Source organism: Xiphophorus couchianus, chromosome 23, assembly GCF_001444195.1.
Source record: "Xiphophorus couchianus chromosome 23, X_couchianus-1.0, whole genome shotgun sequence".
Classification (NCBI taxonomy): domain Eukaryota; kingdom Metazoa; phylum Chordata; class Actinopteri; order Cyprinodontiformes; family Poeciliidae; genus Xiphophorus; species Xiphophorus couchianus.
In genome coordinates, this window is record NC_040250.1 from 7,810,954 (window position 1) to 7,831,251 (window position 20,298).

The 20,298-nt window shown below is 38.4% G+C and overlaps 1 protein-coding gene across 1 annotated transcript; it reads left to right on the forward strand.

The window, feature by feature from the left end:
- The first annotated feature begins 2,142 nt into the window (after positions 1-2,142).
- Positions 2,143-19,891, forward strand: LOC114139214 (aryl-hydrocarbon-interacting protein-like 1). Its single transcript, XM_028008991.1, has 8 exons — positions 2,143-2,337; positions 3,999-4,178; positions 4,277-4,465; positions 5,993-6,169; positions 6,821-6,962; positions 15,155-15,741; positions 17,036-17,180; positions 18,790-19,891. The coding sequence occupies exons 1-8, from the start codon at positions 2,242-2,244 to the stop codon at positions 19,464-19,466; spliced, it is 2,193 nt and encodes a 730-aa protein (XP_027864792.1). The 5' UTR covers positions 2,143-2,241; the 3' UTR covers positions 19,467-19,891.
- The last annotated feature ends 407 nt before the right edge of the window (positions 19,892-20,298 follow it).

Genomic DNA, 20,298 nt, shown 5'->3' on the forward strand with positions numbered 1-20,298 from the left:
TTTTGAAAGTTTAATTTTCTACACTAATATGTATTTAATTGTGGACGTTTATTACACAGTCGTGTTTTTATTGGATGATGTAACCCCAGTGAAGCATTTTATGTTGAGATTGGAAGTGGAACTAGAACACAGCCCTGAGGAACCCCTTAGTTAACTCCAGTAAGTGATGGCAATTGTAATAAAAAATTTCATATGTGCTCCTGAGGCTTCTTTTTGTTTCGATTATCTGAATATTCTTACCATAAGATTGATCAGCTGCTCTCACACAGACATTCCTCAGCAGTGTCAAAAAAAATACGGTAGGGGACGGATCCATGATGCTCGAGTCAGAACTTATCAAAATCAGATTTATCCTCTTTAGCATCAAACACAGACTCACTTTTCTTAACAAAAGGCAAATGGAAGAATCATTGGTCCATAATAGTCCAAAACTTCATAAAACCGGTCTTCCCTTTGTTAGGAAACACTTTCACAAGATTTACTGACCAGAACCTATAAGAGAGACCCAAAATCAATTGCTAGCTAGAGCAAACTTGATAGACTCTTTTTTTAATTTTTGTTCTGACCTTGCATTGTTTTAATAAATTTGTTATGTCTTAGTCTTATCATAATGTTAAACAAATTTATTTTACAACACAATTCTGTATTAATGTTAAACTGAAAACTGCACCTTCCTTAAAGACATGACTTGACCAAAAACCTATGATTTTTTTTAAATCCAGCACTGTCAGGGCAAGGTATGATTTGTTTTTTTAGGTTTTTTGACAACACTTAAGATGAAACCTTTTTCTTGATCAATCCGATGAGGTTAGATATTTTATTATTTATCATTTACCCTTGAATCATGAAAGAAAGTTTTATAAAAGACTGTAGAAAGAGACTCGTTAAGCCCTGCTGAATAAACCATCAGTGACAGGTTGTGTGCAAAGAGAAAAAAGAAAATCAATTACTTTTGTTGTCTGTGTAGTTAAAAATACATGCTTATGTTTTGAAGCAGTAGTAGAAGCTTCAGCCTGTTTTGATCACTATAAATGTATATAGACACTGTAGTACAAAATACATTAAATCTGAAAAAGAATGGTTATTTTTGTAGTCATCTGATTTATTTTCAACTGAACAGTTCATAGGGTGCAACCAAATCCATGGCAGCACCAGAGATTGTTTTTCCTACAGGTGCGAAAAGAGGCAAAGTATTTTATTAAGGATCATTTGTTCTTCATGAGGGCTGCACAGTGGTAGCACTGTTGCCTTGCAGCAAGAAGGTGTTTGCATGTTCTCCCTGTGCATGCTGGGTTTTCTCCGGGAACTCCGGCTTCCTCCCACAGTTCAAAAACATGACTGTCAGGTTAATTGGTCTCTCTAAATTCTTCCTAGGTGTGAGTGTGTGTGTGTGTGTGTGCATGGTTGTTTGTCCTGTCTGTTTCTGTGTTGCCCTGCGACAGACAGGCGACCTGTCCAGGGTGACCCCCGCCTCTCGCCCGGAACGTAGCTGGAGATGGACACCAGCACCTCCTGACCCCACTAGGGACAAGGATGTACAGAAAATGGATGGATGGATGGATTTGTTCTTCGTTCTCAACACACAGAGAAGAAAACTACAACAGTCACCAATAAGGTGGATATTGAATAATCGGTATTCTGAACCGAATAACTGCAATATATCTATATCTATTTCCTGTCACAAGATTGGATTTTATTTTTAATCAAAATACAATCATTGATTTATTATTATTATTATTATTATTATTATTATTATTATTATTAGTTGTATACAATATCACAACTACCGCATATTGAAAAAATATTAACTTAGATGAAAAATAAAATAGTAATCTGATATTATCATGGGGGAACTGCAGCATCCCCTTTTGCACCGCCATTGAACCAAATAACTGCTTTTAGGTATCTAAAGTTAAGTCATCAAGTTCATCATATTTATTTGTTTTCAGTATGATCTTTAGTTGTCCCACAGCAATCTAGACCTTTCTCGTACAGAAGAGTCTGGGCTTCCTTGCTCCTTGCTGCAAAGATTGCCCCACCAATCGTCAGGGTAGGCGAGGGATTAGCTCCACAGATTAAAGTGGCCATCTCCAAACCCTGGCTAATCCCACCATCTGTCAGAGAGCAGCAAACCAGCCAAGACTCTCTTCACTGGGCTAATTAGAAAAGCCAGAGGAGCGCACATCCAAAGAAGGGGGAAAGGAAATCTTCAAACTTTTCTGTTTAATATTCAGCAAGGCGATGGAGGAGACGTACCTTCTCAACTATCCAGGCGTCAAGAAGAAAATCTTGGCAGGTGGGAAAGGACCTCTGCCTCATTTCCCACTTGGGACAAAGGTATCTTTAAATTCCCTTAATGGTGTTAAATGCTGATAAACTAAATAACAATTCTAGTTTTTAAGTGTGCATTTATAGATGGGTTTTATGCACCTAAATTAGATCTTCTGAATTATTCATAAGGAGGGGGAAATTACTCCATGTCTGGCTCTCATGCACAAAGCAAACATTTGGTCAACCAAATTGCAACATGTTTTTTTGGCCCACTTCCTGTTCAGCCTCTGATCTGCTGGTCTCCAACTTTTCCCCTCCTTCCCAGTCACCATCCAGCCATATGGCACTGAGCCTGGATGTTGTGACAAATATTTTCCATGACAATGACAGCATGAATTTCCATTCACCAGTGTGTGTAGGCGTGTGTGCATGCGTGTGTGTGTGTCTTTCCACTCTACCCCAGTTGCACACACACCGCTTTTAGACGTTTTGTCTGTCACAGGCTATAAATAGAAGGTTAGGACTCAACATAATTTCACAGTGATTTAGGTTTTGTATGCATTTTATAACAAACAGGTGAGAGATCTAATAAAACCCTCCATCTCTACACTGTAAAACATTTGAGGTTGGTTTAACTTGAAAATGAAAGTCCACCTACTGCCTTGAAAATGCAGTTTAAGTCAATAAGAAAATTGTTTTGATTTTAACTCAGAAATTAAAGTTCATTAAGCTGGTTTAACAACAAGAGACAAGTTTTCTAAACATTGTTTTTAAAGTCCATTAATCTTGAATTGTGAGTTTTAACTTAATGGTGCAATTTAAACCAAATTATTATTTCATCATACTAGAAAAAACTGCCCTCGCCTAGTTAAAGAGCCACATTTCTATATTATTTTGACTCACAATATCAAGTTAAAATAACAACTTATTTTACTTTTGAATAATTAAAATTATTGTTTCAAATTGCATGAAGAAAATTTCTGATCTGATAATGAATTTTATTAAACATAACAATGAATTCTACTCAAAAACATTTAGTGTGAACAGGACATTATCCTCAAGCTTTGCTAACTGAGAATTACATTAAAATGAACATTTGCCTTAATAAAACACCGATCAATGTAACGCATTTCCATCTCAGGGTGCTGAAACAGGCCACTAAGCGGGAAATAGCTCCCATTCCTGTCTTTTTCTACTTTCAGTTTTTTTAAGTGCTAACCTAAAAACTCTAGTTTGTTCAATTCTTGGAGGTTTGACAAAATTAATAAAAACTAACACAACTGACTAAGTTTATTTTTCACAAACTTTTGAACATTTAGGTGCAAAATCTAAAATTCGCTAAATTTATTTGACTTAAAGAGAAGAAGATAGAAGAAGAAGAATTACTTTATTCATCCCAGCAGGGAAATTATTTTTTAATTATTCTTCTTCTTCTAAAAAAAGAAGATAGTAGACACAACAAAATGCGGCTCCAATGTTTTACAGTGTATGTTGCATAATAAGTGTCTGGAATTTGGTATGAAGTGCTTTTAAATAATAGAGCCACTAAAGCACTCACCACCAGGGGAATTTAAATTAAAAATGCTTATATATTCAAAGAAAAACTGACAGCTTGGAACTACAGAAGTGATAGAATAATAGGAGGAACAATGAGAAATAATTAGGAAAAACTTAGAGAGCGTGATGTCAGAAACACATTTCTGTATTTTCCCCGCTGTACATCTCAGGTGATCTTCCATTTCCAAACCCTGCTGGACAACTTTGAGCGAACGGTCATTGATGACAGCAGACTGGTCGGCAGACCGGCTGAGATCTTTGTTGGAAAGATGTTCAAGATGGAAATCTGGGAGCCCTTGTTGACGTCCATGCGGGTCGGAGAGGTGGCAGAGTTCTGGTGTGACGCCGTTGTGAGTCCTAGAGGTCATACTCATGGAGCATACGAATGTGTTTTATTTCAGCCCTATAAAACATGTCAATGTTTTTGTTTATGTGTAATTTGTTTCAGCACACAGGCTTGTATCCCATTGTGTCGAAGGGAATGAGGCTGATTGCCCAAGGGAAGGACCCCCTGGAGGGCCAGAAACACATGTGTGGCATGGGGAACCTATTCCACTATCACTCCACTGGCTTCCCGGAGCTCGACGAGATAATGCGAAATCCTCAGCCACTCATATTCATCATGGAGTTGCTGCAGGTGAGCTACAGAGTTTTATTAGATGATTTAAAGATTATTAGCCCCAGAGCAGGCTCAAGTTCAAATAAGAAGCTGCTCAATGCCTCCAAACCAGCAGGGGGCGCACAACAACTCTATAATTTCTGTCATAAATACCTTATAAGAGCAGCAAGAATGAATTTCAGGTAAAATATTTTGGAAAACGTTTTATAACCTTTGGACTAAAGTGCAAAATACAAGAAAAAAACAAAGAATTGAGATACACCATGAAAACACAAAGAACTTGGATTACCAGCAAAACAAACAGAAATATTTGTATTTGTGATAGTTATTCAAAAATCTTATATTCAGTGGTATGTAAAGAAGTTTCTTTTTTAATAGTTTTCTTTCTTTTATTTTCATGTTTTAAATAGTTTAATATTTTGCTGTGGATTTTTGTTTGCTATTTTTGCTGAAATTGTTTTTATGTTATATCTGGTTCTCGTTAACCAATTTGGGTTCCTATTTTATCAACATTTGATTCCATCTTCCAATCATTTTGTATCCGTTAACATACCATTAGTATTCACATGTGTAGCCTCTGTAGCTAGTTTCTGATAGAACTTAAGTGTTTTGTTAAATTACAGATGTAAATAACAGTAGAAATGGTCAGATCTCATGTACAAGGCAATGTACATTATTATCTATGATATATTCCATTTTGATTGATTTTTATTGTTCTACATCAGCAGAGCATTCACCCGTAACTCATTTTCATAACAAAACATCAGCGTATAAATGACCAGCACCTGTACTGACTCTGTATAATGGTTAGGTTTTCCTGAAGATATGTTGTGTTTTTGTTTGAAGGTTTCACCTCAGGGCTTCTGTAGAATAAAAGCAAAGAAAAAAACCATCAGATGTCCTCCCTCTTTATGCAACAACAATAGATAAAACAAAAGAAACATTTACAATGCACTGACAGCATAGACAAAAAACCTGTTTCTGTCTACAAACATTCAACTTTGAAGAGATAAATAAGCTGAATCTCATCAGGGACTTTGATGCTTCAAGATGTAAAATCTATATTCTTTCTTCTTTTGATGCCATTTTCTTAGGGAAAACTTAAGATCTCTGACTTAAGTTGTGTAGCCTCAACATAAAAGTTCACGCAGGAAATTATTTAGACTTTGTGCTCTTCAAAACCTAGACCTCTACCTGCAAAATGTTTAAGCAGTAAAAAGTCCTGCAATACACTATACAAACTGCAAGAACAGATCAATTTAAAGGTAATTTCCTTTAAACTTAATAGTGTTTTGTAGAGCGCAAAGACTTAAATAAAAGAAATTCAATTATTTGTTCTGCACTATTTTTATTAGCATTAAATTAAGCAAGTTGTTGAAAAGTTAGCAAACTTTTAACATTTACGAATATCTAAATGTAATGTATTTATAAAACATAACTAAAAATATTTTTGGATGACTGTTTCATTCCATTGCTGGAGGGTTTTTTCTGCTCTGCTGCATGTTTATCCTGCTGCGTTCTCCTCCTCCTCCCTGCTGCTCCCAGGTAGGAGACCCCTTGTCTTACCACAGAGAGTCGTGGATGATGGAGAAGGACGAGAAGCTGCAGACGGTGCCCATTCTCCACATGCAGGGCAACGCTCTGGTCAGGCAGAAACAATTCAGAGAGGCTGCCAGCAAGTACAAGGAAGCCGTCCTGCTGCTAAAAACAGTGCAGTCCAGGGTGAGTAAAGGATGGGGATAAATCACGGTTATACATGTCCTTTCTGTCCTTTAACACATTCATGAATGTTGAAGGACAACAACCCAAGCTGACCTCTATCCCATTTGGTCAGCTGGTTTTATCGCTGTACAATGGCTGCTGGAAAAGACAAGTGTTTTGTTGGTGACCTACCATCCAGAAACCAATTGCTGCATTCTTTTTGGTTGTGCAGGAGGCTCCACCTTTGCTTCTCAAAGATATATGGTTGTATAATTGTGAATCTGTTTGCAGCCATTTTCATGTGCAACTGTAAACGTAGAGTTGAGGGGTGTGGCCAGCAGCAGATTATTTGGCTTTAAAGTGACAGGAGGCCCCAAAATATCTAATTCTGAAAGTAGATTAAAATGAAATTTCATTATCTAAGAATGATTTTGAGCAAAACATTTAATAAAAATCTTTTGTATAGCTACTCTAATCTGGTAGGAAACATCCTGGGTCACCTTCTAGAGATGTTTTTGCTTTAGTCACTGTTTCAAATCCCTTTATTGTTTGAATCAGTTAAAAAACCCACCAGACCCATCTAGTTCAAGTAAATTATTCATCTTTACGAGGAACTGCAGAGTGACAGCAGCACCATGGCCATGTCCTGTTTTCTTTCTCTGCATGTGTTAGGAGATGCCAGGTGATGTAGATTACATTAACTTGGGGCGAATGATTGTCCCCCTGGAGCTGAACTACTGCCAGTGTATGTTGGAGCTGGAGGAGTACTACGAAGTCATAGAGCACACAACGGAGCTGCTGGAGAAACACAAAGGTAACAACAAAGTCTTGGAGGAAATACTGCTGTAAGGTTCATGTTAGGAAATTGCTATGCTGGGAATCGTGTATTTAATTTATCTCTTCCAGGAAGAAATGACATAATGTACTCTGTCTTTTCTTCCATCTTCGTTTTTCTTTTTTTTTTTCCCTGCGTCACCAAGCTTCACACTCCCACGTCTGTGTCACTATACCTCTGATGTTAGCAGCTGCATTGGAGGCTCCACGGTTAATCTTGTGCATTGAGGTGGTTTAACAGTGTGAGGTTATTATTGACTCCAGAGATGTGAACCAGCAAATCTCACCATATGCTTGCTGTCCTCTAAGCTCAAGGCTACTGATGTGCTCAAAAACAGAGAAAAACGAAGAAAACACAATTTCTTATCGAGTTCCTTTGGTGTTTTAATGTTCAAACATAGTTTAAGGCCTCTTTTTAATGTTTATTAGTCCACTGTTACCAAAAAGGGCTCAAAATATATTATGCACCAATCCTCAAGGCAAAAAAGAAGAAATCATAAAAATCAAAAGGCTTTTGAGACTGTAATGTAACTACACTAATGCTATTATGCATGCCATAATTAATTATCCTATTACAGCTTACACTTGTCAAGATGTGGGGATTGTTGTGCAGCAAGTGAGCTGTCACTGATTGTAAACACTGAAACTCATCAAGCCTGGCGATCTTTGTGCTTTTGACAGAAACTGAGATGTGATCAGCAGGTCAGGATTAGTTTTAATGAATTAGAGAATAACGCTTTGACTGGAGTGTCAGGTAGCTGGCACCTGCTAATCGTGGTCCAAGAGAAGTCGATATAGGAACCAATAACAGGGTCCTTACAGGTTCACTGGTGCAGAAAATCTGGTCTGCATGAAAGAATCTGTGAAAAACATTAATCCTGTTAGTTTCAGCAGAAAAACTGTAGCATAAATGAACCACACCGACTTTAAATTGTAGGCTTTTTTGTATTTTTATTTTTAATCAAAGAATTTGGTATTTACTTATTGGATTACATCAATCAGGGCTTGATTGTCAATGTTATGACACATAAAGTAAAATATTACTCTCAACCATACAGACCTATGTTTAACAAAAGTTTTGTCAGGAAACGTCTGAAAGTAATTTGCCAATGGCTTACAAAATGTTATTATAATGGTGCATTAGGGCCATTGTAGATTGAAGAAAAAAGAAGTAAATTTCTTCCAAAAACTCCGAAATTTTGACTTGAGTCTCATAAATTTTCTAGAAAAAACATAGAAATTTCTGAGTGTCAAAATTTGAAACAAAAATCTACTGGGTGTTTGTGTTGTACTGTAGTATAAAATTAAAATGAAAGTAAAAATGTGTTTATTGAAAGATAAAATTTTCTCTCTCTTTTAAGATTTTTGTTTATTAGTGAACATTTCACTTAAATTTGTTCTAATTTGTCACCATCAACAGTCTAGTGACATAAATCTGTGATACTGACCCTTCGTCCGTGACGTCACGCTCTCCAGAGGTCCGCCCACTCCGCCATGATGGACGTGAAAACAACCAATGCGCTCCTTTAAAGTCAGTCTAAAAACAAGACATCTGTAACCTAATGTGGCTTCTATTTAGTTGATTTCAAATTAAAATGGTCGTAGGGTGCTGCGCTACCCTACCCCAAACAGATATCGATAGAAACCAAACTTGTAATTTTATTTTATCATTTTTAATGAGGAAAGATGGCGGCGGCGATGGATAGCAGCTGTCAATAATGACTGGCAGTCCTCGGTGTAACCGCTGATTTGCACTTTTTACAGGGTAGGAAGATTAACGTTCATATACTTTATAAGTAAGCATGATTAGAAATATATTAAATATTGCATTATGGAGAAGGTAGGCGTCTAACTATTGGTAACCATGGAGACAATGCCGCACTGTCATGTAGCCTAGCATGTATGGAGAAAACTGGTTAGCATCTCGTCTTTTGTAGTTTTTAAACCTGCTCTGGTGTGAGGGAAGGCGCTGTTTATGACATAGTGACATAAATCATATGGCGTGAATTCAGGCAAAGTCGGTAATTTGATCAACGCCTCAGGAGGGATAAGATATGGGTCGGTTTCTAAGCTAGCTATTTCCATCTTTTGTAAATACCGCCGTCTGTGAGCCTCATCTAGGTGTGTTACCTTCATAGACAAATTAGCTCGAATCGAACAAGTAGAAGCCATAAATAAACTAGAAAAACAACTTGGGAAGACAATTTCAATTGCTCTGTTCAATACTTCCGTCCCTCGTCCATCATGGCGCCTGGGATGATGAAATGACGTAGTCACAAATGTCAAATTCTTGAACACTCCTGATGTAGAGAAACCAATTAACCTGACATGTTTTTGAACTGTGGGAGGAAGCTGGAGTATCCAGAGAGAACCCAAACCTGCACAGGTAGAACATGCAAACTCCATGCAGAAAGACATATTTGCTGCTTGGTAGCACTGTTGCCAAGTGTCAGATATAACCGAAAATTTAGTGTTCTTTAAGGTTGTTTTAGTTAATAAATGATCTGATTCTTAGAGTTTAAATCTACTTCAATTACTGGAAAATTATTTTCTTTAATATGAAGGATCCATTAAACAAAGAGCCAGTCCAGACCTGTGTTAAGCTACTTCAGCTAAATTTTTAAAATGTTTCTGACTTTCCATGAGAACCTGCTGGATTCTGCAGAGAGTGCGTAGGAGGACATGAGGTTGACATTACCCCAGGTTTTACAGCTGGAGCAGCCATGGGAATTGCACTGTCACACTCATGGCTAGTCATATAAGGCGAGAGGAGCCTTGCAAGTTGGCACAGCCACCACTTCAGAGCCTCACAAGTTTCCCCCCTTACCCTGTGACAGAATGCTCAGACACAGCCTGGATTTTCAGTATTACACTGTTTTGATTATTCTGTGTTAGTTTATGTACTTTGGTGCTCCCCTACTTTTACTGCATCTGATCATATTTTGGTTTGAATGAAAATCTGAGGTTAAGTCACTAATTATATACCAAACAACTGCAGTTATGGATAAGTGATCTTAAAGGCATGATTTTCACTTTTTCCCCACTTTCTCTTAGTACTACCACAAACTTCTGCTTATTTTGTGGGATTTTATGTGACAGAACAAAACAAAGAAGTGCATAAAGGAAAAGGGTGCATGGTTCTTTTTCAAATAAGTACTGAAAATGGTAGCATGCGTATACATTCAGCCCCATGAGTCAAAACTTTGCAGAACTATTTTTTGCTGCAAGAGAAAATCTTTTGGGATTTGTCTCCACCAGCTTTATTCTTCTAAAGACTGAGATTTTTGCCCACTCTTTGATGCACTATAGCTTAAGCCAGGGGTACCCAAAGTCGGCCCTCGAGGGCCGGCATCCTGCATGTTTTAGTTCTCTCCCTGGTTTAACGCACCTGGATCAAATGATGGCTCGTTAGAAGGCCTAAGAAGAAAACTGACATGCTGAAAAGGTTGTTGATACCGCCAGGGAGAGAACCAAAACGTTCAGGATTCCGGCCCTCGAGGACCAACTTTGGGCACCCCTGGCTTAAGAGGCTGTGAATATCAGCTTTCAAGTCTAGCCACAAATTCCCAGTTTGATTTGAGTCTGAACTTTGACTAGGCTAGTCCAACTTTGACCAGCTTTGAGCTAAACCACTCATTGCAGCTGCGACTTTGTAACGAGCCAAGTCTTTTCTACACTTGGTTTATTCAGTAGTTTTCCTAGTGTTTAATTTTGCTTTGTGTTCTGGTTTTGTTGTGTTTTTAAGCTTTAATTAAGAACTAAATATTTATTCTTAGTTCATTCCTAAGTTGCCCAGGCTCACTGTCAACATCCAGCTGCACTCAGCTGGTTTCAGTATCACTAGCTGCGTTTCCAGTAACCATAGAATTGTGCAAATTGAAATTATGAAAATAAATTTACTTAATATAAACGCGGCAATTAAAAAAAAAAAAAGTCCTACAATTACTGTAGGACTGTAGGGTTTTCAGCCATTTTGAAATGAATGTATTTTGTAAAACTGAATTGGAAACAATTTTTTCACATAACAGAAGTCAACAGCTGGACATTACTACTGGAGGAAACGTCAAATAAGCTGACAGGAAGTGGTAGGAGGATAGTTTTAATTTTTTTTTCTGACAATCTGAAGCTGGCTCCACCAGAGCCGTTTGTCATTGTCCTATGTTTATGGTATTTGTCCTAATTTTTTTTTACAGCCTCTAAATACAAAAAATGTCCTATATTTCCATCCATCCTCCTGTGAACTTTGACCAGCATTCCTGTCTCCGCTGAAGAACCGCTTTCCTACAAAGTGTTGATTTAAAAACAGCAGGAAGGTGAAGGTGTGAGACATAGCACAGCAATAATGAGATTTAAACGTCATAAGGAAAGCAATAGGGCTATGAGTGTGTGTGTTAAGCTTGACCAGTGAAGTGCAAAAACACCTTTCAACAGTAACATGACATTTTGTCAGGTTACAGCCACAAACTTCAGTGTGTTTTACTGGGATTTGTATTTTTATAAGTTTTGTATAGCTTTGGAGTAATCTGTCTTTTGTCAATTATAACTGCAACACTCTTAGGGTTTGTCTAGCAGTTTTTCAAATATAAGGTAAATATTTTTAACCGTTCTTTATAAAATGGTTCAATCCAACTGGATAAAGTGTCAGTTTTCAAGTCTTGGAACAGACTCGCAATTATATTTAGGTCTGGACTTTGACTGGGCCATTCTAACACCTGAATATGTTGAGATCTGAACCATTTTTTGTGACTTTGGTTGCATGTTCAGGATATTATTCCTTACTGCTAAAAATCTTACCAAGTAATTTTTGTCTAGTTTCTAGTGCAAATATCTTATTACACTTAAAATAAGACAACATTGGTTGTTCACATCGGCCCAGTTTTATTTATCGAACTGACACGTTATATTTCCCATCCATTCTCCTCTGATCACTGACCTGCATCCCATCATCTTTTTCTCTGAGAATAGTGTTTCCAGTCTCATGTGACCAGAGCGTCTTCTTCCTCATGCTTCCGCCGTCCCCAACACGGTTTACGTCAAACAGAACATTTTATATTTCTTCTTCTCCTCTATAAAAGACAGATTTGTGTAATTTTTATTTTACTCCAAAGCTATACCAGACTTATAAAAATACAAATTCCAGTAAAACACATTGCAGTTTGTGGCTGTAACCTGACAAAATGTGATGTTACTGTTGAAATATGTTTTGCAGGGGAGAGTTTTTGCACTCCACTGGTCAAGCTTAAGACGTCTCCACAGCCCTACTGCTCTCCTTATGATGTTTAAATCTTATTATTGCAGTGTTATGTCTTCCCGCTGTTTTTCCAGTTCATTTTTGTCACTATTCCACAGCCTTTCATCACCTTCTCATCCTCCTCTAAGTTGGTGCCGTGTTGTTGTTCCTCCTGTCGTCAGTGTCATGTTGTCTGCTGAATTTTAAGTCTCTCGTTTCATCCCCTCAGCGCAGCAGTTCTGTGGAAATGGCAGGCTCGCTGCAGTGTTTCTGCCGTTGCCGGTGGCGACAGTGAAATCTGGTTAACTGTTGGCTGAATAAAATTTAGCATAGGCAGAAATTAAATGCTGAGGAACAGAAAAAGCATCAGTGAGTGTATCTAGCCTGAAGACAGAGGCACTGCCATGCGAGAACGCAGCGTTTCTTTACAAACTGGTGTTAAAAACTGATCATTTATTTTTATTGCATGATAAATGTAAGTTACAAGCTTCTTGTCATCTTAGTTTAGTTAATGAAGGGTAAAAAAGTTAAATATGTTTCTGCAAACCTAAAAACACGTTCATGGTGCTTCTACATATTACACAGATTCTCCTTGTGTTCTTTTTTGTTTTACAGAAACAGAACAAGATATGTCTTGATTTTTGTATTTCTGCAAATTCATGTCATAATATAATTTAAAAATGCTGATTTAAAATTAATTGGACATTTTTAAAGACTCACAATTAAACTTTTGATCCCTGATTTACTTTTGGTTATAAGGAGGTTTTATAAACCCCATGTGATACATTTCAAAGCACCTGGAGTCACAAACTAACTGCGCTTTTAAATGATAATAAGAGATGATTATCAGTTTAACAGAATATTTAACAGAGATAATCATCATGATTATCATGATGATTATTCAATAACTAGTTTTTTCATTAATGCTGAACCTCACTGTGATTTTAAACAGAATAAGAAAACAAAACAGGAGTTTTAAATATACCAATATTTTACGCAGTTCTTGATAAAAAGGAAACCACGCTTTTCTGTCTCAGCAGCCAAGAAAGCACTGACACTTTTTAATGATGGCCTAGTCAAAGGCCATACCTAAGTCCAATTGAAAATATGTGTCAAAATCTTTAATTGAGTTGCTTTTCACATCTTTTATCAATCCTTTTCCGGCTGAGCTTGAGTCGTTTTAAAAAATAACATGGACCAAGTTCGTCGTCCAAAAAGGCCTCTAGTTGTAGCTGCAGTGAAAAGTTTTGTCACATGTAAATGTTCTGAACTTTAAGATATAAAAAATCAAAAACCTCAAGTAAATTTTTCTTCCATTTCAAATTTGCTCCTTACTATAAATTACATAAAAGCCTCAATAAAATACAGTAATGTTACTGTCAGGGGCTAGAGATGTCCAAGCAGATTAGATCTACTCATTTGTCAAAAAATTAAAATTAGTTAAAGCTGCAGTATGTAAATTTGATGAAGAATATGTTTTTCGCGTGTTTGCTCACTATGTTGTGACGTTATAATACGAGAGTGTGTGAAAAGATCGATCTCCTCCCTGAGCTACTACTGACGTCTAAAGAAAAGCACCCAATCAGAGCCAGGATGCGGGTCTTAGTGTTGTCAATCAACCTCATGTACTCTGTTAAATGTGCTAATGGCGGAGAAACAACTTACTGTTACAGAAAAACCGTCGTAATCAGTGGCCATGCTAACCAGCCTTATGGTGCGTTCACACCGAATGCGCTTAGCACGTCACAAACATGTCCGACGCATCAAGTTCGACATGTGCAGTTTGAAGTCAGACCTTTGACATTTTGCTCTGAACACCCTGGACATGAAACGCTTTAAATAGCTCAGCCTTTGGTCGCAGCTTTTGGTCGCAGCTTTTGGTCGCAGCCTTTGGCCGCAGCCTTTGGCCGCAGCCTTTGGCCGCAGCTTTTGGCCGCAGCTTTTGGCCGCAGCCTTTGGCCGCAGCCTTTGGCCGCAGCCTTTGGCCGCAGCTTTTGGCCGCAGCCTTTGGCCGCAGCCTTTGGCCGCAGCCTTTGGTCGCAGCTTTTGGTCGCAGCTTTTGGTCGCAGCCTTTGGTCGCAGCTTTTGGTCGCAGCTTTTGGTCGCAGCTTTTGGTCGCAGCCTTTGGCCGCAGCCTTTGGCCGCAGCCTTTGGCCGCAGCTTTTGGCCGCAGCCTTTGGCCGCAGCCTTTGGCCGCAGCCTTTGGCCGCAGCTTTTGGCCGCAGCCTTTGGCCGCAGCCTTTGGCCGCAGCCTTTGGCCGTAGCTTTTGGCCGCAGCCTTTGGCCGCAGCCTTTGGCCGCAGCCTTTGGCCGCAGCCTTTGGCCGCAGCCTTTGGTCGCAGCTTTTGGTCGCAGCCTTTGGCCGCAGACTTTGGCCGCAGCCTCGCCGTGCCTCCACAGAGACTTTGAATGTAAACCTGACATGTCTGTCGGTCAAAACGCGTTTGGTGTGAACGCATCATTAGCATTCTCAACAGGCTATGCTAACTACAGTAGCAGAGAGCACAGGGGTACAAGCAGCGCCACATGGAGACGTGATTGACAGCACTAAGACCCAGCCCCTAACGCTGATTGGTTATTTTGGGAGAAGACAGAGGAGCTTGATTTTTTTGTTGTTGTTTTCACAGATTGTCTCATATTGTACTGTAACAGCATAGTGAGTTTCAACAAATATATAAATATATATATATATTTCTAATAAAATTAGAAATGCAGCTTTAAAGTCATTTGTCAGAAACTTAAAATGAGCTAAAATTATTTTTGCCTGAATGACACTAACACCTAATTTCAGATGCATGGAAATCCAATTTTGACATGTTAGAGATATAAGCTGAAGCTGCAGTTTACCAGATTGCAAACTCAGCATCTACAGAGCATATTTCTACTTCCATATGAATAATAAAAACATAATTTAAGCAACCGCTTGAATTTCTGCTTCTCAGACTGCGTGAAGGGCTACTACAAGCGGGCCAAGGCTCACGCTGCCGTGTGGAACGAGAAGGAGGCCAGAAGAGACTTCAGTACGGTGGCCCAGTTGGACATCACTCTGGCTGCGCTTGTTCGCCGAGAGCTGAAGGAGCTGTCGGAGCGCATGAAAGAGAAGTACTGGGAGGAGAAGGAGCAGTACTGGAACATGCTGGAGAAAACGGAGGGCACCAGTAAACACGAGGAGGAAGAGCAACAAGATGAAGAGGAGGAGGAAGATGAAGAAACAAAAAAGAAAGAAAGCGACTTTGAAAGTGGCAAAGCAGGCGAGAAAACCGGTTCATCTGAGATGAAACGTGTTGAAGAAGGAGAATCTGGAGAAGAAAAGGTTCGGCCATCTGAGGGAGTGAAGGAGGAAGAAAGCAGCTGTGCAGTGGAGCTGCAGGCCTGTGATGAGATGGAGGGGAAGGACTGGCAGCAGATGTTACGGCTGGTCATGATTCTGCAGAACGAGGGAAACTTCCTCATCAAAGAGCAACACTTCCCAGACGCTTCCGCCAAGTTCAAGGAGGCTCTGGGATACGTGGACTTCTTACAAAACAAGGTATGCAATACAAGACAGGTTATCAGAAAAACTAAAATACTTTTAGATATTTTTCACTTTTCTATCACCTTTTAATCTCCAACTTCTGCTATTTTTTAACCGCATAAAGTAAATGTGAACTGGAAGAAAAATAATTTATCAGTTATTCTTTTGTTTTTGCATAAAAATCTGAAAAGTTTAACTATTTAGTAAAAAAACAAAAACACATTTTAATGCAATTATAACTGCAACACTTTTAGGGTTTATCTATCAGTTTTCAAAATGTAAAGATAAATATTTTTAACCATAATTTTTAAAATGGCTCAATCCGATTGGATGGAGATAATCAGAGCTGCAGTTTTCAAGTGTAGGAACAGGCTCTCATTTATGTTTAGGTCTGGACTTTGACTAGGCCATTCTAACGCCTGAATTTGACCTAAACCATTTCTTGTGACTCTGGTTGCTTGTTCAGGAGATTATCATTCACTGCTAAATATATCACCAAGTAATTTTTGCCTAGTTTCTAGTGCAAATATGTTATTACACTTGAAATAAGACAAAACTAACTTACAAGTACTTTTTCAGTACAATATACCTGCTTGTTTTAAGTAAATATTTCCTTAATGTAGATGACAAAGTGCTGGTTCCACTGGCAGATTATGTCAATTATTACAAGACATTTTCTTCATGTTATAAGGGAAATAATGTGCTACTGAAACATGTAATTTTTCATCAATATCACTTAAAACGAGCTCCTATGTCTTGTTAAAAAGTTGCTTGTGAGTTAGTTTTGTCTTTTTTAAAGTGTACTAAGATATTTGCACTATAAACCAGACCAAAAATAGTGTGTAATGTTTTGTGTTTTAGCATTGAACAAGCAACTGGAGCCACAATCTAATGGTTTAGATTGTGGATTTTGTGTTTTTGCAGCGCACCATTTAAATAAATTTCAAGTCAAGAACTAAAAAGTGGTTCAGAACATCTTGTAGCTTTGAATAGCTTTTGATGATCTGCTCGGTTTGTGTTTGTACTGAAGAGCAGCGTTGGTTCACCGGGAAACTGAGGAGCAGAGCTAAAAATATCAGACATCCATAGAGACGTCTCTATCACAGCTCTCCTTCAGAAACTTTCTCCTGCGGCCTCCAAACGCTCCATCTTTATTTTCCCTTTATCTTACAGTCATCATCTTCATCATTTCCTTCCTTCCTTTTCTATATTTGTTCACATTCTCTTGTTTGGGTTTAATCTTTTCAACATTTCCTCTGCCGTATATCACCACCGCGCCCGTCTCCGTCCGTCCACTGCCTTTCATCAGCAGGTGGATCAACACGGCGAGGACTGGGAGTCGCTGGAGAAAGTGCGTCTCCCGCTCAGTCTCAACCTGAGCCAGTCCATGCTGGAGCTGAAACAATACCAGGAGGTGGTGGAGCTGAACAGCCGGCTGCTGAAGACACATAGAGGTAGGATTTGTTTGGTGTGAAAAATCAAAGAGAGTTTGTCACACTTGGTAGGAAGCTGAAAACAAAAAATCCTACTTGATACAGAAATAGGAACACGAGTTAAAAATATGAAGGTCTTACCTCTGTAAGAATACTTTATTTCTTTATTTACTGAGAAAGTATAATTCAACATTCGGTGTCTCTCTTTATTCCCCTGACACAAACCCATGGACATCACAGTCAGAAATTAATTTTACGTTTGCTTCCTCTGTGGTGAACTATTTATAGTTGAGGCCGATGTGAAATTTCAGTTTTTATGTTTGTCTTTTCCCATCATTTAGTTTTCTCATCATTCCTCAGACATCTTCCTGTCACCGACCACAAACCTGCTGGTCGATTTAGACGTTTCCACCTCAGTCAGGAAATTTATTGTGCTGGTTTTGAGTTTCATTTCTGCTTATTTACAGAACCATGCGGCCATGTTTATGCCCTGTAAACTTTTTCACTGTTTTACACTCTTCTTTTTTTTTCTCTTTTCTTTTCGAGTGTAGCCAGTTGCCTTTAGAGGTCACCACATTGCAAATAGAGTCCATATTTGTTTAATTCAGTCTCAGGTTAACTCCAGTTGATCCGTGAAGGACTCTGAGGTTTTCTGAATCTGTTGGAGGCTCAAAGACTTGAACTGGGGCAGAATGGACCATTTCATGCACTTTGCACATTACTTAAAACGTACTTATTTTAGCTCGTATTATTTTTTTAATGTTTTACATAATTAGGGCCACTGAAAAATAAATAAATTGACATTTTTCTCAGAATTCTGACTTTAATTTTAGTCAGATAAATTTTTTTTCAGGGATCCTAATTGTCTTACGTCTCTTAATTGTCTCTTAATTTTCAACGTTTTTAGTTCATAAAGTGGATCATTTTTGACTTTTCAAGCTCAGAAATGTTCTTTTTCTTTCTGGAAAATATCAGATTTTTTCTTAGAATTTTGTAATTTTTAGAATTCGGACATTTTATTGCTTTTTCTAGAGAATTTCTGAGATTAATCTGAAAATGTCTCCTTTTTTTCTCACTAATCTTTCACCTTTTGAACTCAGAACTTTCCTTGCTTTTTCTAGAAAATTTCTGAAAACCTAAAAATGTCTGAATTTTTGTTTCACAAATTTTCAACTTTACAAACTCAGAAATTTCTGTCTTTGTTATATGGCACTAATATGTCATTGTACAATTGCTCCTTTGGGGATAAATTTATTTATTTATTTTTTTCAAGCCAAAAGTGTTTGAACTCTGATTGCTAGGCGAGGGGCTGGGTTTTGCTGGGTTGCTAGGTAACAGGTAGTGCCTGCTGATTTTTGAAGTTACGTTCAGAAAGTTTCTGAAACAGGTCGTTTTCCAGACCCCAAAAAATATTAATTTATCTCTTAAGGAACATCTGGGTGTTTTTTTAAGCACTTTGACCGTTTTGTGAAGCAGCAGAAATGGAAGCACAAAAACATGCAAAATGTGAATTTTATGTCCCCTTTCAAAGGATGTAAATATATCTCTGAACCAATCTCGTTTACCGTCTACTTCCCCCTCTCAGTACTTTTGTCATCTCCACCTATTTTTTCCTATTTCTACTCCAAAGGTAACTTTAAAGCGACGTACCAGAGGGCGCGGGCGCACGCTGCTTTGTGCAACGAGGATGAAGCTCGAAGAGACTTTGCCACGGTGGAGAAACTGGATCCAAAGTTTAAACCCTTTGTCCAGAAGGAGCTGAAGATATTAGGGGAAAACATCCGCAAAATGCACGCCGGCCAGAAGAAGAATTATTGGGAAACGACAAAGGAGAAGTGGGGTCCTGTTGGAAGCAGGACCAAGGATGCAGTAAGAAAGAAAAACACAAACTCTGCTAAGAAAGACACAGAAAAAAACACTGAGGTGGACAAAAACAGTGAAAGTCATAAAGTTGAAGAGAGGGAAAGCCCAGCAGAACACCGTCCTGTTGAGACTGAAGGAGCGGGCGACTCAGAAACAGGAAAACATCCAGATTTGAAAGCAGAGCATTGTGACAAAGAGCAAACGTGTGGGAGGACGAGTGAATTGGGGTCAGATAAAGAAAAACCAGCGAGGGTCGCGGCTCCTGAAGCAGATAATCACAAAACAGATAAAGATGGTGACCCTGCGTCCACCAGCTCAGATAATGTAGTGAGCAGGAGATCGCGGCACGATAAAGGGAAGAAGAAGAAGGTCAAACGCCAATCAAGAAACGCAGCAAAAAGAACAAAGTCAGGGACAGGAAAAGGAGACGGACCAATAAACTGACAGCAGCCTGTAGAGTCACAAGCGTTGACAAAATCAGAGATAAAAGGTTATTATATAACAAATCTGGAAGTGGAAAAACAAAGTCAGGAAATACTGATTTGCCACTGTAAAGCCAAATATAGACACCTAAATATAATGAATATAAATAGCATGGCCTCATTCTGAGTTCAATTGTTTTATTCAACCCTCAAAGCACTTAGAAAAAACACACGCACACAAACAAGCAGTTTGCCAAATACAAAGTTTTATTTCTGTACACAAAGAGTAGAAAGCAGCCAGTAACCCACTTGTTATTACAGTAAAAAGCCTCTCCAAAGAAAACCTCTCACACAGATTAAAAACTCCCAGGACAAAGTGTTGGACGACAACAGGAAATCAAAACCGTTAAACAATGAACTTCAAGGTGATTAATGAGGTATATTAGTGGTGAGTTAAACAAAAGAAAAAGCCTCATTTCACCTGCGTGAATCAGTGATTTTATGAGGAGAAACATGCTTGAGGTTTGGTGATGTATGATCCTGTTGCATGTTAGACGACATACATGAAGTCTGAACAAACATGTTCAGACCAGAGAGGACTCAGGCTGAAGAGTGATGATGATGATGACGCATGTGAACTTGTTTTTTGTTTCTGTCATGCAACATGGCGCGTTAGTTGGCATGTTTTGTAGAGGTGATACAGATAAAGTAGAAAATGATTATAATTATAAGTAAAAATGCAGCAGAACATTGTGTTTTTTCTCAAGTGGGGAAAGAAACATTAAGTGTCTGCAGCATAATGTAACTGCATCGCTAAAACACAAAACGTTACCAGGTATTTTTGGTCTAGTTTC